The 26573-nt window shown below is 39.2% G+C and overlaps 2 protein-coding genes across 4 annotated transcripts in view; both read left to right on the top strand.

Annotated features, from left to right (window-relative positions):
* Window positions 1-18482, top strand: part of LOC103994889 (uncharacterized) — a 30176-nt gene extending 11694 nt beyond the window's left edge. Inside the window, exons 6-10 of the mRNA XM_065079409.1 lie at window positions 12655-12815; window positions 17408-17566; window positions 17664-17744; window positions 17847-17901; window positions 17989-18482. Of these exons, the coding sequence (XP_064935481.1) occupies window positions 12655-12815; window positions 17408-17566; window positions 17664-17744; window positions 17847-17901; window positions 17989-18195 (663 nt within the window). The 3' untranslated portion in view covers window positions 18196-18482. The remainder of the gene's footprint in view (window positions 1-12654; window positions 12816-17407; window positions 17567-17663; window positions 17745-17846; window positions 17902-17988) is intronic.
* A 769-nt stretch (window positions 18483-19251) lies between these two features.
* On the top strand, window positions 19252-25904 carry LOC135587711 (tRNA (cytosine(38)-C(5))-methyltransferase 2-like). Of its 3 annotated transcripts, none has more exons than XM_065079407.1 (13): window positions 19292-19415; window positions 19535-19645; window positions 19723-19805; window positions 21039-21132; window positions 21215-21333; window positions 21412-21534; window positions 23009-23261; window positions 23346-23429; window positions 23537-23631; window positions 23751-23819; window positions 23892-23956; window positions 25105-25270; window positions 25500-25904. In XM_065079407.1, the coding sequence occupies exons 3-12, from the start codon at window positions 19779-19781 to the stop codon at window positions 25217-25219; spliced, it is 1044 nt and encodes a 347-aa protein (XP_064935479.1). In that variant the 5' UTR covers window positions 19292-19415; window positions 19535-19645; window positions 19723-19778; the 3' UTR covers window positions 25220-25270; window positions 25500-25904. The 3 variants fall into 3 exon arrangements, with proteins under 3 accessions (XP_064935478.1, XP_064935479.1, XP_064935480.1); XM_065079408.1 differs by having other exon boundaries at window positions 19396-19411; XM_065079406.1 differs by lacking the exon at window positions 19723-19805 and having other exon boundaries at window positions 19252-19411.
* The last annotated feature ends 669 nt before the right edge of the window (window positions 25905-26573 follow it).

Raw genomic sequence — 26573 nt, 5'->3', positions numbered from 1 at the left:
GTAGAAAGCATTCTTTATTATCAGCCATGGAAGTTAAAGTGCTTGAATTTGAAATATTCAAATATCTCTATGAGAATGATGTAGATTTCAGCTCAATATGGTAGAATTGCAAATCAGGTTCTTTATAGCAATTTTCTATCTTTGATGGTTTTCTTTTTTGAGCTAATGCCTTGTGTGTTCCATCTTGTTCTTTGAGACTAGTAATTTTGGTTGAAGCTTATGGTGGTGTTTTGGGAGGATATTTTGGTAGGGATAAGACTCTAGCTCTTGTTCAATCAAATTTCTATTGGCCTAAAATGTTTAGAGATGTGGAGAGACTTGTGAAGCAATGTCGAGTGTGTCATTTGGCAAAAATAAGAAGCCAAAATTCTGGTTTGTATACTCCATTACCAGTGCTTAGTGCTCTATAGGAGGATGTGAGTCTTGACTTCGTTTTGGGATTGTCAAGAACTCAAAGGAACAAGGATTCCATCATAGTTGTTGTTGACAAATTCTCAAAGATGTCTTACTTTGTTCCGTACAACAAATCAAATGATGCATCTCATATTGCTGATTTGTACTTCAAGGAGATTATGAGATTGCATGACATTCCAAGAACTATGGTGTCTGATCGAGATTCAAAATTTCTTAGTCATTTTTGGAGAACTCTATGGAGGAAGCTGGGTACATTTTTGAATTTCAGTAGCTCTCATCATCCACAAATCGATGGGCAAACAGAGGTAACGAATAGAAGCTTGGGAAACTTGCTCAGAAGCTATGTTGGTAAGAACATTAAGCAATGAAATCTCATTCTTCCATAAATTGAATTTGTTTATAGCCGTTCTATGCATCATAGCATTGGTAAGAGTCCTTTTGAAGTTGTTTATGGTGCTAATCCTATTGGTCCTTTAGATTTAGTTCCTCGTTCTACAACTAAGCAATTTAGTGGAGATGCTAAAGAGAGAGCTAAATAGATAAAGAAGTTGCATGAGAGTGTTAAAGCAACCATTGAAAAGCAAAATGAGAGGTACATACAAGCTGTCAACAAACACAGAAAGCATGTGGAGTTTAATGAGGGTGATCTGGTTTGGATTCATATATGGAAGGAGAGGTTTCCACTAGGCAAATTTGGGAAATTGAAACCAAAGACTGATGGTCCATTCAAGGTGCTTAAGAGAATTGGCAAGAACACTTATCAGATCGAGCTACTTGGAGATTATGGAGTGTTCCCAATATTCAATATGGTTGATTTAAGTCCTTATCATGATGAAGGAACAAATGAGGACTTGAGGACAAGTCTTTTTTCAACAAGGGGAGATTGACACGGGAGTGCCTAATTTTCTACAATCAGCTCACGTAAATCTTGATGATCCTATGGTATTCTCTACAGGCCAAAATGCTTGTCTTCCCTTTAATCCAGATCTCTCAAATGTGACAACCCATAAGCCAAATGAGTTGCAAGCCCATTATCCAAACTTGCAAATGGCCCAACTTGATTGAATAGCCCAAATTGATTACTAAAGAGTTAAGGGGCATGCCTTTATGTCACGATCCGGGTCTGATGAGCCAACTAGCAAATAACTCCATTTTGGTCCTTCAACCAAGGACCAAAATGCTTAAGCGGGAGTTAACGTAGTACACTCATCATACCCATATAAGCCAATCATACACATTGCCCACTTCCGATGTGGGACTAATGGGATGTTACAATTATCCCCAACTCAATTGGCTTAACGTCCTCGTCAAGGCCCAACATAACCCAGATCGAACCCTAGCATAGTGCATGTGAAGTTTAACTCAGTGGTGGCTCCACGCCGTGATGAGTTCTTGACTCCATCCACGGGTAGCCCTTTCCTACTCGAGTCCTCTCACCCTGCCCAAATGCTAGGTCGGCTCTGATACCAAATGTTACGACCCGGGTCGGATGAGCCAACTGGCCAATAACTCCATTTTGGTCCTTCAACCACGGACTAAAATGTTTAAGCGGGAGTTAACGTAGTACACTCATTAGACCCATATAAGCCAATCATTCACATTGCCCACTTCCGATATGGGACTAATGGGATGTTACAATATCCCCAACTCAATTAGCTTGACGTCTTCGTCAAGGCCCAACATAACCCAGATCGAACCCTAGCATAGTGCATGTGAGGTTTAACTCAGTGGTGGCTCCACGCCGTGATGAGTTCTCGACTCCATCCACGGGTAGCCCTTTCCTACTCGAGCCCTCTCACCCTGCCCAAATGCTAGGTCGGCTCTGATACCAAATGTCACGACCCGGGTCTGATGAGCCAACTGGCCAATAACTTCATTTTGGTCCTTCAACCACGGACCAAAATGCTTAAGCGGGAGTTAACGTAGTACACTCATCAAACCTATATAAGCCAATCATACACATTGCCCACTTCCGATGTGGGACTAATGAGATGTTACAATTATCCCTAACTCAATTGGCTTGACGTCCTCGTCAAGGCTCAACATAACCCAGATCGAACCCTGGCATAGTTCATGTGAGGTTGAACTCCGTGGTGGCTCCATGTCGTGATGAGTTCTCGACTACATCCACGGGTAGCCCTTTCCTACTCGAGCCCTCTCACCCTGCCCAAATGCTAGGTCGGCTCTGATACCAAGTGTCACGACCCGGGTCTGATGAGCCAACTGGCCAATAACTCCATTTTGGTCCTTCAACCATGGACTAAAATGCTTAAGCGGGAGTTAACGTAATACACTCATCAGACCTATATAAGCCAATCATACACATTGCCCACTTCCGATGTGGGACTAATGGGATGTTACAACTTACAATATCCCCAACACAATTAGCTTGCCGTCCTCGTCAAGGCCCAACATAACCCAGATCGAACCCTAGCATAGTGCATGTGAGGTTTAACTCAGTGGTGGCTCCACGCCGTGATGAGTTCTCGACTCCATCCACGGGTAGCCCTTTCCTACTCGAGCCCTCTCACCCTGCCCAAATGCTAGGTCGGCTCTGATACCAAATGTCACGACCCGGGTCTGATGAGCCAACTAGCCAATAACTCCATTTTGGTCCTTCAACCACGGATCAAAATGCTTAAGCGGGAGTTAACGTAGTACACTCATCAGACCCATATAAGCCAATCATACACATTGTCCACTTCCAATATGGGACTAATGGGATGTTACAATATCCCCAACTCAATTAGCTTGACGTCCTCGTCAAGGCCCAACATAACCCAAATCGAACCCTAGCATAGTGCATGTGAGGTTTAACTCAGTGGTGGCTCCACGTCATGATGAGTTCTCGACTCCATCCACGGGTAGCCCTTTCCTACTCGAGCCCTCTCGCCCTGCCCAAATGCTAGGTCGGCTCTGATACCAAATGTCACGACCCGGGTCTGATGAGCCAACTGGCCAATAACTCCATTTTGGTCCTTCAACCACGGATCAAAATGTTTAAGCGGGAGTTAACGTAGTACACTCATCAAACCCATATAAGCCAATCATACACATTGCCCACTTCCGATTTGGGACTAATGGGATGTTACACTTTATAAGTTGGAAAAGCCCAGACTCTTAACTTTCCAACCGATGAGCATATTCAAAGGGAGAGTTAATTCAACTTTTCTTTATCATCAAGGAATGCATTAAAGAGTTTAGTTATCAACTGCTAAGCAATAAATTTCGTAGTTCCCTATGCATGGAGGGTTGTTTTATGCACTAGTACTTATTTTGGTGTTTTAGAGTTATAAACAGTTTAGAATCTGATGGTATTTATAGAAACTTTTTGAGTTCTCTCTTAACTCTGTATCTCTTTAGTTTACCATAGAGTGGTGGGTTTCATCTCTGTATCTCTTGGACATTTCCTTGAGTGGTGAGTCATTTATTTTTAGTTCTGTATCCTTGTTTAGTATCCTTGGGGTGGTGAATTTTCTATATCCCTTTGTGATTTTAAATTCGGTAGTGAGCTATTTATTGATTTTATGAAAATATTATCTTGAGTTTGTTTCTTTTCAATCCAAAAGATATATTCTAGCAAATACAACTATCAGTCTTTCAAATTCTATTCCTCTTTATCCTGGTATCACTAATACTATTAGTATTAGCGATATGAGGAGATACAAGAGATTATAGAAAACAAACTAGATCCTATAAATAAGGATTTGAATTACTCTTAATTTAATAAGGATATTGTTTATTGTAAAACTCAATGATATCAAAAGATTCATGTGGTCAACTCTAACTATAAATAGTTAGACATTACAACTTGTTATTATTGTTTTTCTGGTACGATTTCATCATCCACGTCTACGACATGAGGAGATGTGAAGCATCCTTACTAGGAGTAATTTCATGAGTTAGAGTCAATATGTTGTTTTCCCTTTTTTTCCTAAATCATCATATATGTATATTTTCCTTTATACTAGTCGAAGTTTAATCCCATTTTTTGTATATAAGTTAAAATTAGAAGATTTCAGTAGTATTCCTAACCTAGTTAAATTCTTTAGTTTCTTTTGAAATCATTACACGTATTTGTTTATAGTTACCAATTTATCCAAGAAGTTCTGTTGTCATCATGGTAGATATGAAGGTTATATATGACATCATTATGAGATATCATATGATTGAATTCATCATTAATTGATCAAAGCAAGGATTTTAATTTCGAATAATACTATCCGTACCGGATGGTACGCACTGGTTCGCCAGCAGATCGGTATGCAGAGCGCCCGTTACTAGGCGGTATCGTCGATTGGGGTTGTTTACGCCCCATTACCACCCTAAATTGGTTGTCACCGCTCGCTACCAGGTGGTACTAGCTGAGGGAGAAGAAAGAAGAGGGAGAAGAAGAGGAGTACCTGGAGATCCGGTGTTGCTCTCCCTCCTCGTCTAACGCGATAAGGCCTCGGTATCGTCAGCGACTTCTCCTCATTCGCGTGGGGAGAAGAATCCTCGGCGACGTCATGGGGAGAAGAAACCGAGCGTCGTCGAGGCGACGTTTCTTCTCCCCACGCAGGAAGAAGAAATGAGGCGACGAGACGGTGACGTCACCTCATCGCCCTTTTTTTGCGCAGGGAGAAGGAAACGATTTCTTCTCTCCACCTTCTCTCTGCGTGGGCAGAAAAGAGGTGACGTCACCTCGTTTTTCTTCCCGCGTGGGGAGAAGGCGACGTTGCCTCATTTTTCTGCCCGCGTGGGGAGAACCCGAGGTTTCTTCTCCCCAAGCGCCAAAAAGGGCGACGAGGTAGTCGCCCCTTTTTTTTTACTTATATATATATATACCGAGCTGTCACGGACTTAGCTGGTTTTGCCTAAGTCGTGCGGCACCCTTGCGCGTCCGTTCGCAAAGGTCAGCCTCCCCGAAGCCTCCCATGGTCCTTTAGGTCCCACAAAAGAGAGAACAGGATAGAGAAAACGCCTCACTCGGGATCCACAAGCAAACATCTCCGAAAACACTTCATGGACAATGCAAATTACAAATAGACTTTACAAGCTCTGAACAGTTGCACAACAAAGGGTAAAATGGTCCATTACAGACCGAACTAAAATAAGACTATTAAGCCTTCGGCTGCCCCTCTACATGCTAGTCAAAGTATGAACATACCAAAAGACACAGACATACATAAGCATTACATCAAACATCATGTTTAGAAGTTTGTCCATGACATTCTCCCCTACTTATTCCTTCGACGTCCTCGTCGAAGCCTTTGCCAACACTGCAACTCCTCGCCTTTGCTGAGTCTTCAATCTTCTGCTCCAGCTACAATGCGCCTCTTGGCTCCCAACTGCTCTCCGCTGCTGTTTTTAAGTAGTCGAACCTTTGATCCGTCATGCTGCTTCAACTCGCCAATGACTCTGACTCTAGTGTGGGGTTGGCTGAGTTGTGTTGATCCCTGTTAGTTCCTGCGGATCCTCCAGATGAAGGAAAAGACCATCCTTACTACGCCAGCCTCTCAAATGCCTCATGCTGCTTGAATTGGGTGGATACTTGTTGGAGCTTTAACGAGCATCATCTCGCAAACTTCTGAAGTTTTGGGTCCTTCCTCCACAAAATTTACTCATTGACTCTTCTTTCACTTAGTTGTCACATCCAAGTAGGTTTGCATCACTTCCGCTTTCGATTGGCATTTCGTTGGGAAATGAAGCGGACAATCTACTTTCAGTAACACTGATCATCGTTGGTAAAGATTTGACAACTATTATCTTCCATTATCTTCGAAGGGTCTTTGAACATATGCAGAGCTCTTCTACTGGATAGATAAGAAAATTGGGGTACTCGGTTTCGCCCATTTTCTTAAGAGTTGAGAAGGCAAAGGTTACTTGACTTCGCCCGCCTCCTCGAGGTTGTACTCCATGCATTGAGCTAGTTACTAGCCTTCGCCTGCTCTTTGCTCACACTTCTGAAGCACTTGAAGTGTTTGCACTCCTTGCGTTGAGTTAGCTACTGTGATTCATCTTCTCAATGCCATCGAACTTCTAGAATACAGGAAGTTTTCACCCCAACTTGGAGTAATTCTCTAATAGATTTGGTCGCCTCTGGGATTGTACCGTCTTCTCCATCAACCCTGCCGCCTACTCCCCTGAGTAGCGAAGGTACAGCACCGCGTACTGCCTACTTTGTTCCTTGGTCGTGCACTCTTGCATGACCCGAAGTCCTTCACTTTCGGCTATCTTGATGAGAAGCTCATTGACACCGGTCTTACGAAGTTCCTCGGCCTCTGCCCTTCAGCCTTGTCTCGGTACTTGGAGTTTGCCTCTGCATGCTCCACCTCCTCGGCCCCTTTTATGACCAAGCGCTCTCCCTCCATGAGAGAAAGGGATCAATGACTTTCACGGAAGTCCCGCCTCTGCGGTACCATGGCGCTGCCATGCCCATGGCACTACTATCCGTCGCCTCGCATCTGTACCCCTTTTCTTCACAATCCACCTCCATTCTAACTGATGCTTGATTTTGGGTAGCTAAGTCCCTTTGGACTCATCGTCGCTTCCTCGCCCCTTTCGACCCCCTGCTTCAACACCTCTGTGTTCTCCAAGCAGCTCCCTTTGGTCGATGGAAAGACAGACTGCAACTCTCATGCATGGCCTCTACCATCGCATTATAGGGTTTGAACTGATTCTGTTCTCCTTAGCTTCCTTGGTAGCAACGTTCGCTTACTCGACCTTGTCCTCTGACTTGTCGGGCACCCTTAAGCGAATATAGGCTTTGGAGCAATCCAACTCTCCAGCTGCTTCGATCATACCTCTGCATGATCAAGTCCCTCCCATAGGACTCACTGGTACTTGCATTCGAACTTTTCCCTTGGTGGAACCCAGCCCCTATATGCTGATGACCAAGGTTTTCATCCGATGCAAAATTCGATGCACGCACGGAAGACCTGCCTCTGCGGTACCATGGCCTTCACTCCTTGAATCCATAGCCCTTCTTGCCGTCGTGTTGTTCACTGAAGTGGAGCTTCCAGTAGCTCCCGATCATACCTCCATATGATCTAGTCCCTCACGGGGCTAGATTGTGTGTATCGCATTGCCACGAACTGTTCCACCACGATCCGCTGCACCATGTCGCCTCCTGGTGACATCTCTATTACATTCTGATCCTTGTGGGATGAATTCGAATTGTGAACCCTTCATGTGTGGCCTCTGCCAATACATCGCAGGGTCTCTTCCACCTTCGATTTTGTTCGCTCCTTTGGCAATCGACCTTCATCCACCCACACCTAGATGAAGCACCGCTCTAGGACAGTCCGTCGCCTAGTAACTCCCGAAGTCCCCTGACTTCGCTGCAATTAGTGCACCATTGTCTGGATCCTGGGCCTCTACCCCTACCAGCACAATCTTCGCTGCACACCGCTTCCTTTATAGCAACTTGAATGACAACATTGTGGCATATTCTTCAAGAGTACCCGCCTCTGCGTCCTCTTGCCCCGTGCTAAGGACTTCTGAACCCAACTTCGCCTCCGCAAATTGAGTTGCCTTAGTTCCTCCATCAAATGCTTTTCCGAGATAAGGTGCATGTGCCCAGAAGCTCCCTTCGTCTTTGGCACCATGCAAGATGTGTCCGCTCCGTTAGAATGAAGGACCCATGGAACAACATGATCCTACTCTTGCCTCTGCAAGAATTCATGTCCTTGACCTGTCTAAGAAAAGCACGGTGCCTCCGCTCCATGTTCCAACTTCTATGCTGGCTCCCTTCATGCGGCTTGGGTACTTCACCAAGTTACACCCAAGTTGCTCCGCTCCTCGTTTTTGCATTGAGTCGATGGTGGCCCTCGCGCCCACCATTCCACGGGTCAGCCCTCCCTTGAGTCCGATCTCCATATCGACTCCAAGTGTGCCTTCATTTGTGTTGCTTTGGGTCGCTCCCCCACTTGATCTCGCAATGCATCCACCAATGCATTCTCCCGAACGAGATCATGGGACGACTCCTCGCCGCTTGCTCAGTCCATTGAGCTTCGTGGAGTTGTTGTTTGTTGTGGTACTTCTCAACATGTGAGGTCCGTCCCACATGATTCTCCCTCTGGAGAGCCGGGACTTATCCCTCCTGGATAACTGTCCCGTTGGAGCAACATCTCTCTTCGTTTCGGAGATCCCCATCCCCTTGGACTACTCCGATCTGCTGAACAAACTGTGCATTGTTCTGCCTCCTGCAAACACACTTGCTAGATTGCGACTCCACGTCAATATAGCCCCCGCTGCACCACTCAAGGCCTAGCAACATGCTGAACTCGTTACACACTTCAGCCTCCTACGGACGTATCCTTCACATGCCGAAGAGAAAGTTTCAATGCTCCATGGCGTCGAGTTTCGGTCGCCTTGGGATCGCCGCGAACATTCTATCGTCCGCATACAAGCCTATGCATGAGTACCGAATTCTTTGAGTTAGCAATTCCCCTCACCTCTGTGAGCTTTGCATAACCCTTTTGGTCGTTGAGCAACTCATTCCACCTTGCATGGTTTCATCCTTTACCAAGCGCCTCGCTTGCCTTGAGCACCGTCAAGTATGGTTGTCAACGTTGAGCCGTAGCTCAAACTCAGCCATCCCAACCTTTGTGCGCTCCGCATTCTTCCAAGCTTATCTGTTCTGGTGGTGCCTCTTGCGTGAAGGGTTGGCCATTCCTCTGAATGCCAATCTCAGATGCCCGCTCCTCCGAGTGACTCCTTTTCCCTACATCTCCATGCCCGTTTTCCCCCAAACGGTCGCGCGTGTGCTGACTGCCCTCAACGCAGCCCTGCTAGGTCCCCCACGTTTGTATGCTAAGTGTTTCTATGAGTGCTTGTCCCGCTCTGATACCATCTGTCACGGACTTAGCTGGTTTTGCCTAAGTCGTGCGGCACCCTTGCGTGTCCGTCCGCAAAGGTCAGCCTCCCCGAAGCCTCCCATGGTCCTTTAGGACCCACAAAAGAGAGAACAGGATAGAGAAAACGCCTCACTCGGGATCCACAAGCAAACATATCCGAAAACACTTCATAGACAATGCAAATTACAAACAGACTTTACAAGCTCTGAACAGTTGCACATCAAAGGGTAAAATGGTCCATTACAGACCGAACTAAAATGGGACTATTAAGTCTTCGGCTGTCCCTCTACATGCTAGTTAAAGTATGAACATACCAAAAGACACGGACATACATAAGCATTACATCAAACATCCTGTTTAGAAGTTTGTCCGTGACAGAGCGGTATATCGAAATATACCGCTCGGTATACCATACCGTACCGAGCGAATCTTGAAACTTCGGTACGGTATAAAATTTCAATCCTTGGATCAAAGATTTGTCAATTGTTTCAGTCGGTGAAATTACGTACTGGAAGCATTTGATGAAGGAGCTCCTATGTTTATTTTAGTTTTAATATTTTATTGGTTTTTATTTTATATGTAATAAGTTACCACATGACAACATCTCATGTTTTTCTATGTCATCTACATTGATTATGGGGATAAGAAAGGAATTTAAGTCTAAAGTGGAAGATAATTGGGAAGATATACTCAATAGAAGATGGTTTACAATAGAACTAATCCCTAATTAAAGATCTTGCTAATAAAGAAAGTTATCTCTTGGAGTATAATGGGAGTGAAGATTTTTCAAAAAATGGTAGATGTGATGATTGATCTTATTGCTCCTTAACTTTATAAAACAATTTTTTGAGTGTATAAGATCATTTTCTTTCCTCCAATGATTATTCATTGTGAGATTTAAGGAGTTACAAGGTCTCGTTTCTTGAGAGTCATGCTTGTAACTAAAGTGATTTTGGTATTTCAATTTCTTTACTTCTGTAAATTATCTCTTTTTTGTGGCAAAGATTTTGATTCAGTCCATCGCTAGTTTTGACAATTTGTCGGACTGATACAATTCCAGGATATTTAGTGGTGTACTGACATAAACTGCTTGGTATTGATGGATAAAATAATAAAAAAGAATTGCCTACCAGTACTAGTATTTCATCTGACTAAATTATGTGCTAGCTGCCTGTACTCGCTGGTATTTACTAGTCCAAGAAAGGATCAGTATCAGACTTATGGTTTTGTACTCGTAGGCAAGGTTCGTAATTTCGTACTGTATCGGAGTATCGAACCTAGCTCAGTACGGTACGATACTAGTATATCGAGCGGTACGCTTTGGCATACCACTCGGTATATATATATATATATATATATATATATATATATATATATATATATATATATATATATATATATATATATATATATATATATATATATAATAATAATAATAATAATAATAATAATAATAAAGTAAAAAGAAAAGGGCGATGTCACCTCGTTTCTTCTCCCCACGTGGGGAGAAGAAACCTCGTTTTCTTCTCCCCATGAAGTCTTGGCGATCGTCGAGGCTTCTTCTACCTGCGCGGATGAGGAGAAGTCTGACGACGCCGAGGAGGTGACATCTCATCTACGGTGTCCGATGACTCGAGATTGTTGAGGGAGAGCGGCACTAGATCTTGATGTTCTCCATTTTCTTCTTCCTCTTCTTCCTTCTCCCTCAGCTAAATACCGTCCCGTAGCGGGCGACGACGGTTAAAATTGACCGTCATCGATCGATTTCACATGGTAACGGGACGGAAACAACCCCAATCGACGGTATCGCCCGGTAGCGGGCGGTCCGCATATCGGTTTGTTGGTGGCCTAGTACATACCACCCAATACGGGCGGTATCATTCGAAATTAAAAACGTAGCTTGTAGGTATTACTTTTTATTTTTTTTGGGCTGGAACTGGGTGGTATGAATCATTGTAGGTACCAGATCGACATTCAAAACACTGGTCTTATATACTATGGATTAACTTATTCATATCATATCCTTTTACGTGAACTAAAAATCATTCTTTGATTTTTTAGGTTCTTATTTCAAGAGCATGAACCTTGACATAAAGTTGTTTTTGACAAGATTGAGTTGTACAAAAAACCTTTTTGCTTAGGGGATAAAATTGCATACATTGACTCTCCGTATTCCCCACATTGGTAGGAGCACCACGCACTGTCTTTCTTTTGTTATTTCATCTATTGTCTACATTACACACTCTTATAATATGGTTATGTTGCTATTTCTTGACTTATAAACCATTTTCTCTTAAATCTTTGTGGACAGTTATGCTTATAACATTTACTACATTCTTATATTTTTTCTCGTCCTATCTACTAAAAGGTAACGATTTGCCAGATTAGCTGATCCAGGTTAAGATAGATGACTCCCTACTTGGTTCCAGTCAATTTTTCTGCTTTGTCACTGGAATTGGTTGATTTAGGCAAGAATTGGCCAACTTCAGCTGCTCTGTCTCCCTTGGAGGAACACGAAGAACAGAAGGAGAACGAGGGAAGGCAGTGGGTGCTGCAACTGTCACCATGACTGCCATTGGCTTTCCTTTCCTGCATTTGCTGGAGGGGGAGGAGAAAAGGAGAAAAAAGTTTATTGTTGTTGCCACCACTTTATTTGCATTTCACCATATCCACTAGACTGTTTTGTTCTCACCATCCACAACTGTTGTTTCTGTCATCAACATCTGTCAAGAGAGAAAGTAGAGGGCAAAGAGGAAAGAGACGAAGATGGGATAGAGGCAAGAGGGGAAAGGATCTCATGTATAGCAAGCACCTCTAAGGTCATGTCATAATTTTATTATATACATAAACTAAATCAGTTTACTCGCTGACCATTTAAAACTCAATTAAAGCCTATGGAGGTTCCACATGGGCCCCATAAAAGGTTTCTAGTGAATACATTTGTGAGGCTGTAAGATAGAAAAGGGCCACATTAGTATTGCTCTTATTAGAAAGATTAGGGTGAATTTGTGGATAGTTTTCTGAGATATTAACACCTTTTTTGTTTGCTTATCTGCATGGCTGATGGTTCATTACCTGCTTGCACTGCTGCACCTAGAATTCTGTACGTATGCTACTGTATGCAATTAGGCTTTTGCAAATTCATGCGCTTTATTCATGATTGGAAGAACTTTTGAATTTTAATATAAGCAGGATTTTAAAGAATCTAGCCGCTTTGGAACTTTTGTTTATTCTAGCATTGCGCTCTTTTGCCAAGTAGAAAAGTCATATATTGAGTAGAACTTTGTTTCATTTTGATGACTCTTTTTACTAGTGATAAATACTTATAAGTATGCTGACTTTCAGAATAACGTCTGTCAGTGATTTTTTTATGATATAAAAAAACAATTGCTTTGTTTAGGTTGGAGGAAAATCTTCAGATTTAGGGGAGCTCTTTACTTATGCCGATGTCAATTATTTAGGAAAGCAAAGAATGAGAGAGAATGCGGGGGCTGATTCAGACTCTTCAGATATGACACCAAGCATGCAGGAGGCCTTGCATCGTTCAAACATGGATATGAGGTATTGTTCAATAATAACTAGGTTATATAATTGTTGTTGATGGTTGTGTCCTTACATATGTTTTTGTCCTAGTGTCCTTTCTCAATGTTGGACAATCTGTTGTGCTTCTGATTGTGATCTGGTGGATTTTAATGATGTTATTTTGTCAACATATATGAGGGTATTAGTGTCTCACATTCGTTCTTTCACATGGATAGCTACCTCGAGTTTTTGGAAGTTAGTTGTATTGTCTTTCTTGTGTCAATTCTTGCATGTTTGAATCTGTTGGGGATTAATATCTTTAATTAGTGCTTCTTTTAGTTCCAGCAAGAATTGCATCTAAGTGACAAGTTAAAGGAAAAAAGAATGAATTAATTTTTGGAAAAGAGTAAATAATTGCCAAGATATATCTTAAAGTGGCTTACAATGTCTTATATTCAGGCTAATTCGTAGAGCCAAATTCCTAGATACATTGGGTTAAGAATAAAAAATAACTAATAATGTAAAATTTTGTTTATAATACTGTTCTATCTTGTTTTAACCTTTGTTATGGGGCTTTTTGGGATCCCAATAGTAGACAGCCCCTTAGAGCTTATGTGACCATGATAGAGTTTAGGCCTCAATTTGAAGCACAACATGAGTTTGGATCATTGAACAAGATCTCAACTTATCTGAGGCACAATAATAGTTGGTAACTCTTCCTGCTTTGTAATGGGGTTCCGATCAGTGATTTAAAAAGGTGCTCGAGCGCTCGCCTAGGTGCTCGTGCAAGCAAGGCGAGGCCTGAGTGCCTCGTTTAAGGGCCAGGCGACGCGCTTCAAAGAGGCGCTGCCTTAAAGCGCGTCGCTTGAGCCCAGGCACCGGGCGCTTTAGGTGAGCGCTCGGGTGATATGGGTGACTAAATTAGACTTTTCAGTCTGGTTCAATTAAATTTGAACCAATGCACGTTGTTATATTAATGCGCGACCCTGAATCCCAACACTACGCATGCTTCTCTCATTGTTTCCGCCGTCGAAGATTTCTCCCTTTATGTTCGCCGCTGATGATTTCTCCCTTTGCCTTCGCCGCCGACGGTTTCTCCCGTTGCCTCAGAGTCTTCCTCTATTGCTGATCGAGTCTCCTCAGCTTCCGTTGTTGTCTGCTGCTGCTGTTGTCCACTGCTTGTTGTTGTTCGCGACACGACTCCGTTGCCGCCGCTGTTGTTCGCTGCCTCCTATTGTCCATGACTTCGTAGCTTTTGCTACTGTCTGTTGCCTCCTGGTATCTATCCGCGACTCTACTGCCTCGTGCTATTTGTCCACGACTCTATTGCCTCCTACTATCCGCCACTTAGCTTCTCACCGCAACTTCTCACTATCGGTCTCTACTCTTCCCTGCTACTTGTTAACAATATGTTAACAGTAGATTATTAATTAATGTATAAAATAATCTTTATTTATTAGATTAATAATATACTATTTAGATTTTAATACTACTAATCTTTGTTTATTTGAAATTATTATTAGGGTTTCAGGATAAATGACAAGTATACAAAGTAATTCAATAGATTCTTCAACACATTGTATTGATTTAATATTAGAGGATATCAGAAAGATCCCTGAAATCAAGAAAACTTTAGAAAGGGCAATATTTGTTGTTGGATTTCTTTATAATCATGCTAGGGCTTTGAATATGATAAGAGGATTTACAAGCAACAAGGAATCGGTGAGATATGCTATTATCTGATTTGCTACTTCCTTCTTAATATTACAAAGTGTGTATCATCAAAAACATAACTTGAGAAACATGATTACCTCAGAGAAATGGGTGATAAGCAAATGGGCAAAAGAAGCGAAAGATAAGAGGGCCAGTGATATCATCTCAATGTCATCCTTTTGGAATCTTGTAGTTTATATATTAAAGGTAATGGGCTCTCTTGTTCGAGTTATTCGGTTGACGGATAATGAAAATAAGCCTGTAATGTGATATATTTATGAGGCTATGGATAGAGTAAAGGAGACGATTCAAAAGTCTTTTAATGGAAATAAAAAATATAATAAAATATTTACAATCATTGACGAAAGATGGAATTGGTAGCTTTATCATCCCTTACAAGTAACAGGATATTATTTGAACCCAGAATTCTTTTATAAGACCACATTCGTTGGGTTTGATAGAGAAGTTCTGAATGGGTTATATCAGTGTATTGTAAGATTAGTTCCAAGCCTTAAGGTGGAAGATAAGATTATTTATGAATTATCTTTTTATAAGAATACCGATGGTCTTTTTGGAATTCCAATGACAGTTCGATCCAAGACAACTACATTCCCAAGTATTAATAATTTGATACAATTAATTTCATATATAGTATGTTACTATGTTATTACTAATAATAAAATAAATTTTGTAACTGAATAGTGGAGTATATTTGGAAATTCCATCTTGAACTTACAACAAGTTACTATCAAAATATTTAGTTTGACATGTAGTGCCGCGGGTTTTGAGCGAAACTAAAGTGTCTTTGGGCATGTAAGTATAACAAAATATTTTAATTTATTTTTTTTATAGATGTTTTAGTATATTTTCAAATTATATGATATAACAGATTCACTCAAAGAGAAGAAATCGGTTCGAGCATCAACGATTACACGATCTTATTTATTATATAAAGTATAATCGAGCTTTGAAGGCTCATCATGATTTACGAAATAAAATTGATTCAATCTCATTACAAAACATTGATGATTCAAATGATTGGTTGGTGAGAGAAATGGGTGCGAACTTGTAAGATGCCGAAGACGAGCTTGTATTTGAAGATGATAGCTTGACATCGGGAGATGTGGCAAAAGCTTCAGGTGTTGGAGAATTACAAACATATATAAGACAAATGACGAAGAGAACAATGAGTGCAATAACATGAAGCTCGGATCCTGTTATTGTTGAAGAGAATGAAACATATTTTGATAAAGAAGAAAGACTAGAGGAAGAGAATGAACTTATGAAGATGAATTGTTTGAAAATGAAGACGATGTTAATTATGATGATTAATGACTTTGATGTAAAACTTTATTATTTTGAATTTTAAGTTTTTTGACATTTTTGCTATTAGGAGATGGATAATGTGACTTGGTACTTTAGATCTTTAATTTAATGTCATATTTTTATTTAAATAATCATATTTATTAATTATATTATATATTTTTTATATTTTAATATTTTAAAGTGTTTCTCTTCGCTCGGATGAGTGCCCAGCGCCTTGGGCGTTTTGGGACCTTGGCGCATTTTGATACCTAGCGCTTTTTAAATCACTGGTTCTGATCCACATATGGGTCATATTGCTGTCACGTTCTATGAGTGGGCCTGTTCGGTGGGGCTACCAACTGTCAATTAAGTTAGCTCCATAATAGGCTCCAGGTTTATGATGACTAAACATAATTCCAAAACTGATTATTTGGTAAATGGCTTTTCACTTCTTACTTTATTTGTCGATATTTCGGAAACCATCAACACTTTCTTCTATAAACATCTTATTTAATTATTAATTATAGTCATTCCTGGTGGTTGTTAAATGTTCGTAAAGAAGGTGCTACCTTCAATTTTTTAGGTTGATTGTTTGACAGATTAGTTTAACCCTGCTGGAATTTAGGTTCATGCATATCCAGCTTCGAGTGACATTATTTAACAGAAGGAACATAGGACACTAAGCTGTCCTTTATTTTTTGGCTGAAAGATAGTAAATTTACGTAATATCTTTAAGATTATTGATTAGATATCTTTTTGTTGAACTCCAATTTAATTCTTTAACAACTGGCTTTCACAAGGGCCTTTTAGCTGATTGTATTAGGTACTGCCGTGTGCGAGTGCCTAATGTACAAAGCATTCAAGGAAAGCATAAAACCTTTGCATATTTGTGTTTTAAGCTTTAGCATATCGTTGCTGATTGACCAAAAGAGATCACTTGCAACATTGGTCGGACAAGTGATGGTTTACTTTTAGTTGGAGTGTTTGTGCTAAGAAATGATTGCCCTTGCCTGACATAACTGATTGGTATGTACAGATATTTTACTATCGAACATGGCAAACTTGACTTGCTATGTGATCAAAATTGGAAAATTCATTTTTTTTCTTATCATGCCTGTTCTATCCTGTCCCTTATCCTTTTGTGTTTTTTGTATGTCCCATTTATTAACTCTTTATTTAGAGGTGTTCCAACTGCTACTGTCACGCCTTCTGTCTGAAGGAACATATTATTCTCTAGGTTGTGGCCTGTGAAATTACTTCCATGTTTATTGAATGATGTTGATTCTACAACTTCACTGTGGATGTAGGACTTAGTGTAGAGTCACATGGTTTTGCTTATGATTTTGCTGTGGTTATCTAGAGGTATTGCATAAATATGATTCAGACAATTCTTCTATGCCCTCTATTAAGTGAAAAATTTTCTTATTGAGTCCTTAAATAAAATTCTTTATTTTGTTGTTTTAGCCTTATTTCTTGATATGTCTGGCTATTTTGTCTGTGTGGAGACGTATTTATTGCTTAAGTGGATCATAATCTTTTTGTATGTCAACTTTAAGTGCTCAATAGCCATCTGATGGTGCTAATCTGTTTCTCTACTTTGCATTGGCTGGCAGTGGTGCAGAGTACGTTAGGAAGGAAGTGCCACTTCAAGTTCTGCCAACTAGGTATATGTTGAAGCTCAACTCTCCCTTGAAGTCATTTACAGATATGCAGCATGTACTATTTGAAGAAGAACGATCAGCGTATAAGCAAGCCATATTTGAGAACATGTGGTACGTCTTCTGTTTGATCTATGATTCTTCTACGATCTGTACTTCTAAGTCTATGATGACTCAGCTTTTTGCTTAATTGATTTCGTGTCTCAACCAGCAATGGGAGGATACACCCCCTAAATTATGTTCATCATACATCAACATACCAGGCTTCCCTCTGCAAACTAATGGAGTATTGGTGGGAAGAGATATTGTTATCTTTATGTCCATATGCCATCTTTCATCTTGATTACCTGAAGAAAGATTATCATGCTAATGTTGGTTATCTTGATTCTTGTAGTTTAAACCCTACGATAAGCGCTCTGCAAGGCCGGTTGAAGGAAAATGAAATCAGGGTAAACTGGACTGATATTTTCTTTCAGGATGTCAAAGATGATTGTGCACAGTTTGAAATGAGCTGATTGCGGTCCTTGTTGTATCAGTTAAACATGCTAATGGAGGAGGCGCAATCATTAGAGGTGGAAGCCCGTGGCCGGAAAAGTGGAATGCACTCTGAGTCTCCTCGCAGTCATGTTGCTCGTGGATTTCGGGGCAGTCCTTCTGTGGGGACCCGGGACTTGCATGCTTCAGTGGACTCAGCTGTTACAAGAACCCCAAGTGGCAGTGCAAGCAGAAGAAAGGCACCTTGATCATATGCCACAAGTGTATTCTGGTCTTGAAGGCACATTTTGTAATGTTTAAACCAGTCAACACTCTCTTCAGTTATGTTTTCCTTGTGTTTTGTCCATCTCAAATCAGCATTATGTGTTAGGCATGTGCATATATCACTTAACATTCTGCACTTAAGCTAACTGTCCAATTGAGAAAAGGGTTCCGGCTCTGCTGCATTGGGTCTTGAAGGTTTTGTTATTAGTTGCATTGCCTTGGCCTGGAATGAAACAATGGAGTGAATAGAATTGTTCAAATATTTTGATAAGCGGCTATTTCCATTTTGGTCTCTATGGTTCTTATGGGAGCAATCTAATTTAAAGTCCTTTATTGATGAGATAACAAATCCAATTCTTTTCTTAAATGTTAAAGATTAGGTTAAAGGATAGGTGCGTTCAGACCCATTTGAATCAAATCATTAAGGGTCGAATCAAACTAATTTGATTTTTTATTTAGTTCGATTAAGGTAAGGTAGGTCTAAATCGAAATCGGTTTGGATCTATCTAATTGAATCAGTTCAAAATTAATTAATTTGATTTGATTTGATTTGATTAATCAATTTATAATATATATATTTAAAATGAATTAATTTGATTTGGTGAATCGGTTCGATTTAATTAAATCGAACTAGAATGTCAGTCCAATTTGGTCGAACTATAAGATTTATAAAATTGGGCTCACATCATATGTGGAATGATCGCATTGAAACAGACCCAACTAGAATACGATCTTAGTGATTCTAAGATTTTGAGTTTGGGACCAATTTGATTAATCGATCTGAATCATTTAACGATATACGATAGTAAATTCGATTGAGCTTGATATGTTTAAATAAAAATTAGTTTGGTTTTTTATAGATTAATTGAGCTGAAGAAAAGTATTTCTGAATTAAAATTATTTATATTTTTTAAAATTAAATTATTGATGAACCGGTTTGATTCACCGTTTTAAACACGCATGATTAATTTTTAAAATATCATGGCCCTCAGGGCCGCTTCGTGAAGCCCAAATCCCACGCCCTTTCCAACTCGTAACGGCAAACCCATTCTAACAACAGCCATTTTTAATCTATATGTAGCCGGAAGAACCCGACGGGTGGTGGAGATGGAGATGCAGACGGAGACGGAGATGGAGGTGGAGGAAAAGATTTGTCGTTGTTGGAGGATCCTCGAATTCTACAGCGGCATTGGCGGAATGGTAGGTACTGCGATTCCCGGATCTCATCCGTTTGGTGAATACTTACTGCTACTAGGGTTTCGTTCGTTGTTCTCTCCATAATATAACATTCGTCAACTGACGAATCGTTTGCGCCGGCTGCAGAGATACTCCCTGCTTCGGGCTGGGATTCGAGGACGCGTGGTGGAAGCGTTCGACATAAACAACATCGCCAACGATGTCTACGAGCACAACTTCGGCCATCGTCCTTTCCAGGTTCCTCGTCTCTCCTTCTCCTTCCCCTCCATCCCTCGTAGTAGTTACTGCTACCAAACTTCTACTACTGCCACCAGTGGACCAGTGGAGTGGAAGATGATGGCATGTTGGAGGCTTTGCATGGTCTTGTGCAATGACAGTTGGAGCTGTACCTATGGAGGTTGACCAATTATCGAACTTGTGACTCCACAAGTGATCTTGTTTTGTCTTTTGGATTTTTGTTTCTTCCAATTTTTCCTTTGGATAAACGATGTGCTAATTCTTTTCATTGTAGTGTCCACCGTGATTTATATCTAGTCTCACAAGTGAGAAATGATGACAAGTTTGAATGATAAGAACTCATGTATCCTGGAAGTTTGGAGATTGCAGATGGTTCACAACTGGAAAAATGTGTTCTAGAATTTTAAAATATTTTTCTGGACTAAAAATTGGTCTTGGAAATAAATTAATTTGGTAAAATATGTGATGGTTTGGTGTTATATTAGATGCAGGAGATTAGTTTCTTTTTTTATTTTTAGCTATGGGGTTTCCTTTGTATTGTTTAAACAAGTCTTTTAATAGCGTTAGAGTTCAATCTTCAAAATCCAAACTAAATTGATATAAAAGAGCAACTCTGATGTCCAAGGTCTTGGTGAAACCTCATCATCCTTAGATGCTGAAAGCAACAACTGGTTTCATTAATGATAAACCGATCCAAGATGTTATTGCTTTTATTTTTAAAATCTTTTTTTGACACTACATTTTATCAACAAAAAAACACCAATTTTCTTTTCATTTGGTTGAAAGAAAGGATACAAGACAACAACTACTTCAAAATTTTCCAAGTATGATGAATAACACTGTTTACAATTTAGAACTTCAGATGTGCTATTCATCAATCTTGTTAGAAAATGTGTCAATGCAATCATAAATTTTCTATCCAATAAAAAGACTGCCACAGTTTTGTAAGGCACATATAGTTGCACAATGCATTAAATAATCTTCTTTTTAATGTGATTTAGACATTATTGCGAAGAAAAACATTGTATACATGTGATATTGGAGATTATATAGTGGCACAAATCAGAAGTGACATGCTGGAAAACTTAGAATATGCTTTTGCTTCCTTAAGTTTGGCCCATCATTACCATGCCGACCAACAAAATTCAAACAACACATGCCCTATTTATATGGACATCAACAATTATAAATAGTTATATCGATATATTTGATTACACTACATAGATGCATGTTCATATGGTTTGGATGTTTTTCAATTAGACAATCATTACCCTGGGCCTTTGCCTGAAATATGTAATAGGAAAAATATCTAGATAGTTTGAGTGGCAGCCTAGAGAGATATATGGAACCCTCTTGGTTCATCATTGATGTATCAGTTATTGCTTTGTCGCAGGGAAACATTCAAATTTTAACTCCTCTTGATTTAGACAAGTATGAAGCACATGCATGGCTCCTTTCTCCTCCATGTCAACCATACACTAGACAAGGTTGTGTTTTAAAACTATTTGATGTTGCTTTTTGTATTCAGATTTCTTTGCCTTTACATTAAATTTGTGTTGTTTTTTCTAGGTCTGCAGAAAGACTCAGCTGATGCTCGAGCATTGTCTTTCATCAAGATCCTTGAGAATATGTCACATATGATGCAGCCTCCACTCATGTTGTTTGTGGAGAATGTTGTTGGGTTTGAGGTTTCTATTCAACTAGTTATGATTCCGTATCCATATCTATTGGATCTTATTGAGTAGAATTCTTACCTTCTGTTGCAGACTTCCAATACCCACAAGCATATGATGGAAGTGTTGGCTGGAATTGGTTTTGTCACACAGGAATATATTTTGAGCCCATTGCAGTTTGGAGTACCATATTCTAGGCCTCGGTACTTTTGCTTGGTATGCCCATTCAATATTGATTACTTTTGTTTGTTGAACTTGGGCATGAAAAGGAATTTCTCAAAGTTTTTTGCTTTAGTTATGAAGCATCATAATGTGTTTACAATTGTCTCATGTACTAATTAATCGATTTATGATAATGTAAATAATGATGAGTTATATTACTAGATTGGTTTGGTGATTGTCACCTTGGCTTCTAGGATGCTTCCATGGTCTTGAGGTTGCCAAAAGTCCAAGGCATTATGGGTGTCAGGTTCCCTTGAAGTGCTAGTCACTCACCTAGGCGCTTGCCGGAGCAAAGCTATGCACTTCCATTACAAATATTATGAAAATATATTTAAGGTAAATAATAACTTCAACTAAAATGAATTTTATATTATATTACCTATGCAAGATAATTATTATCAAAACATCATATATATATATATATATATATATATATATATATATATATATATATATATATATACATACACACATACACACACATATGTATGTATGTATGTATGTATGTATGTATGAGCACTCAATCAATAAAATAATAATTTAATTTTGATATCTAAATACAAAAAAATAAACATATATTACTACAAGAGTTTTAATGGTCATCAAGGTCTACTACATCATCATTGACATTAGCTTTGTTCTCGTTTTCACCACTTGATATACATCCTTCAAATATTTTCTTCTACTTCGTCCTAATCGACTTCCTCCTTTTCAAACTTTAAGATTCTTGAACATGGTGTTTTTATACTTGTTCTCAGTCTTATTTATCATTTTATTGTCTAGTGAATGTCTTTGCTTCTCCAAATACATATGCCCTTACTGCAGCACCCCATAGCAAAATGTGATAATTAAAAAATACCAAATCTTCCTTTGCATTTGATAATGTTAACACCATCTCTCATCCCATTCGTTTGGAATTAAGATCAACACTATTCTGCAAATCATGATGAGCTTTGATTGCTTGATTGTTTTAATATATACCAGATTTTGACATGGTATGCATTCTTTCTCTTTGTATAATTTGCTGCGATAATTCAATAACTAGTTAGTGCCTATGGAATAGATGACAAAGTGAGGGTCATGCACTGATGGTGGGTGCAAAACTTAAGGGCTGGAATCTCATCCTAGACCCAAGCTAGCATCTCATCAGCCAATACCTCAATTGAGGTGCATGCCTAGGCAGTGTCTTGTTGAAGTCGCCTCATCTGAGTGCCTAGTCAAGCACCCGAATGCCTTTCTAAAGCACTGCATAATTTTTTTCAAAAAGACTGCTGAAATACCTTTGAGTATATTTATACAAATTCTTATTTTAGTATCATGTCACCTAGAAATCATTTCTGCATGAAACATATATCTGTTAATTTGCGTAATTACTCATGGAAAGCATAATAGGAGCACTGGCATCATGAATCGATTTCTTTTGCACATAGTGTAAACAATCTTTTCTAAAATGCTTGTCACTTTGCAGGCAAAGAGAAAACCTTTGTCTTTTCGAAACCCATCCTGCAATAACTTAATACTACAGACACCCTCTCCCTTCATGCCATCAAAAAATAACCAGTCAACAGATGGGTCTGATGGCAATGATGGAAATCAGGAAGAATTCAACAGTTCTTGTGAGCCTATTATAAACTTTTTAGAGACACATTTTGTTACAGGAAATCAGCAAGAATACATGACATTTAGGTTTGGCACAGAGATTGTTTCCTCCCCGGCTGATGGTAAATACATGATTGATAAAATTTCAACCAGTACTAGTACACCTAAACACTTGGCAGACATTGATAATGATAAAATTTTTGAAGATGATGGAGGTGGGACATACAAGAATGCTTGGGACATATACTCTGTTGCACCAAGTTTGATTGAGAGGTGGGGAAATGCCATGGGTATCCTTGTATCGTTCTCTTGTATTCTAATTCTGTCTTGTCAAATAGTAGGTTTATGAGTTTGCTTGAATACTGTTATTTGTGTCCATTCCTTGACCAAGATAAAGATGTAGTCTTCCCTGAGTCCAGGCGCTGCTGTTGTTTTACCAAGAGTTACTATCGTTATGTAAAGGGTACAGGCTCCTTATTGGCTACTTCTGGGGTATCAACTCTTCTCTCCTTTTGCTTTCTTTCCTTTGGCATTCACATAACTGTTTAGTTGTTTTTAGCAAACTTTTTCTGCAAAATTTCTTTCAAATAAATTTTTTTTGTTTGTAATAGGACATTAACTCAAGACTTGAAGCTCCCTCCTTGATAGAGCTTGGCCTTCGGTTCTTTACACCCCGAGAGGTATGCATTTGTTATGTGATCAATGTCTAATTAACTTGTATATGTGACCTAAAAATTTTCAACTGTTTTCAGGTTGCTAATTTGCATTCTTTTCCAGCGGAATTCCACTTTCCGTCACATACAAGCCTAAGGCAACGGTGAGTTGTTTTATAGTCCAGTTTACAAGTAACTTCAGATTTCCAGTTGTGTTCTTAAGAGATTAAGCTGCAGTTGAAGTTGACTGAGACTTTTCTGGAAAGTGTTATGTGGTCTTTTTGTTACACTTAAAGATCATGGATTATTGTTTAAGGTTACCTTAGGCTTAAAATCAATTAAATTGTGCAGTGCAAGCTTGTAGTGTTGCTTTTGCTACCATTTGCTAGTGAACAATCAAAACAGAATAATGGGATATCATGGCAATGTTAGAGTTCCATATTGTTTTTCAGCCACTTGGGCCTATGTGTCATCTGTTCCAGGTTGGTTACTAATTTTCATTTGCCTCATCATGTAGATTTTAGAATGGATGTTTTCATGTCATATAGTACTGCTTTTTGTCCAAATCAAAAGAACATACTCTCATTTCCATATTTAATTTATAATATATTTTGTTGCTTGTTTTGTTTCTGTACCTTGAAATAGTAGCAGCAACAACAATAACAATAACAACAAATTGTAATGTCCTAGTTATTTGGCATCTGCTGGTTAAGGTTCATGTTAATGGTATTTGACATAGTCTTATATTGGCTGTCAATGGCTTAATGCAATTCTCCACCTTTTTCATATGAGCTTGGGACTGGCATTGATAGTGTTTGTACCATAATAGCTTTTAGGGAGTTAAAACACTGCTTCATTTTCGAAGATGTTTATTTTGTATTCTGAAATCCCTTAATTGTCTATTTAGGGATGCAGACTTATGAATTCTTTTGTAGATTATGTTTGGTTACTAATGCTATGTAAGCTTTTAGTTTTTCTCCATTTGTACATCTGGGTTTTCATATTTGCAGACTTATGAATTCTTTTGTAGTTTATGTTTGGTTACTAATGCTATATAATCTTTTATTTTCTTTTTCCATTCATACATCTGGGTTTTGATATAAACCATCCTTTCATCCATTTGTTTGGTGTGAACTGGTTTAGGGAAATTTTGTAAACATGTGTCTACAGCTTAATCTATGAAAGAAGTGGTTTTAGGGGGGAATTTTCAAGTGAATTTGTTGGAACAGAAGAATGTTCTGATTAATGGCATAAAGATGCCTGTTCATTTCTTGGCTTATTAATGCAGATTTATATGCTACTTTATCTGCAGGTACGCCTTGTTGGGGAACAGTATGAGTGTTGCAGTCGTGGCTCCCTTGCTTCAGTACCTTTTCAGTGAATCTACAACATCGAAGATACCCACATTATCAAAAGATATTTGCTGAAAAATTTTGGAGTGGACCTTGCTATGAAAATTCTCATCTCAAACGACAAAGGTACTAGATTTAATCCATTGTTTATTAGCATGTCTTTCTTTTTTTGTTTGATATTCCTAAAGTGATGCTTACCAAGTTGTGTGTTACTCTACTGGGTGTTTTACTCTTATCTGATAGATCATTAGCTGCATGCTTTTATTTGATGTGATATGTCATGCTCCTGAATAGTGAATGATAGCAGGTGCAAGCATCTTTGTAATGCTATTAATATTTGATGGATATTTAACAGAATCTGCAAGTGAGCACTTGCCCTTTTGTGATCGGAATTTCTGCGGTTTGAGAGACAGCTGGTTTGCGGTCTCCACTAGTTTTGCACATTTATCGGATTGGGCGAACTTGTTATACTCGGTTGAGGTAGAATTTCGATGATGTATACAACACAGATTTCATAGTGCCTATGAGATTGTGGACCTATTTTTCCTTGATATATCTCTGGATCTTACTCATCCTCCTGCTTTCTCTATGTCAAGATATTGCAGTTCGTGATGATCCTAGTTTATGATATTGTGGATATATCAAACTTGCAGACGCTAAGTCCAAAACCTTTTTAGACAAGGGTCAATGTCTCGATATTTTTCTCAATGTTGTGATATTATAATTTTATTCAATCTTTCACTAATATGATTTCGTATTATCTTATCTTGTTAGCTTTGAAATCTAGTACATTGGCATATCTTATGTACTGGGCCATTATTGTCGTATGCTTGTAAATGCTGGATCGAGTGTGGCATGTGGATATGATTGCCTTGTATTGTTGGTTCCTGACTTTGAATGTTTGAGTCTTTAAATTATTCAATGTTATGAACTGTGAGAACATGCATGAATCTGGAAAAATCTTTCCTCGAAACTTACAGGTTACATGAAATGTGCGTCTCTTGACAAGATGATGGATCTCGTGTCATTGTGAGTGATCCTTCTCGACTGCAAATGTTACATAAGAAATTTCATGTTCAACATAATGTAGTTTCTTCTTTTTGCTTGATTTAAACGGGTTCCTCTTTTTTGTATTGTATACCTACGAGATTATGGCATGCAACTCATGTTATGTCTATGCTTTATACTGGACATTCAATTTAACTTTATTGTTAAGATAACATAACATCTAGCAAAAGCAGCCACACGTGCAACACATCGATTCGTACTATAACCTGTAAAAGAGTATCTATGTAGCCACTTCGCATATGACACTTCAAGCAAGAGAATTTGTCGAGAACCATTTTTGTGTTTGCCATTTAATCAGTAAGAAACTCCTCACTAAGATGAATTTGTTCTTTGAGATGAATTTGTTTTTGCCATTTCAAGC

This window comes from Musa acuminata, chromosome BXJ1-8 (assembly GCF_036884655.1).
Source record: "Musa acuminata AAA Group cultivar baxijiao chromosome BXJ1-8, Cavendish_Baxijiao_AAA, whole genome shotgun sequence".
Taxonomy (NCBI): Eukaryota; Viridiplantae; Streptophyta; class Magnoliopsida; order Zingiberales; family Musaceae; genus Musa; species Musa acuminata.
Note: the sequence above shows the minus strand (reverse complement) of the source record. Positions and strands in the feature narration are given on the sequence as shown.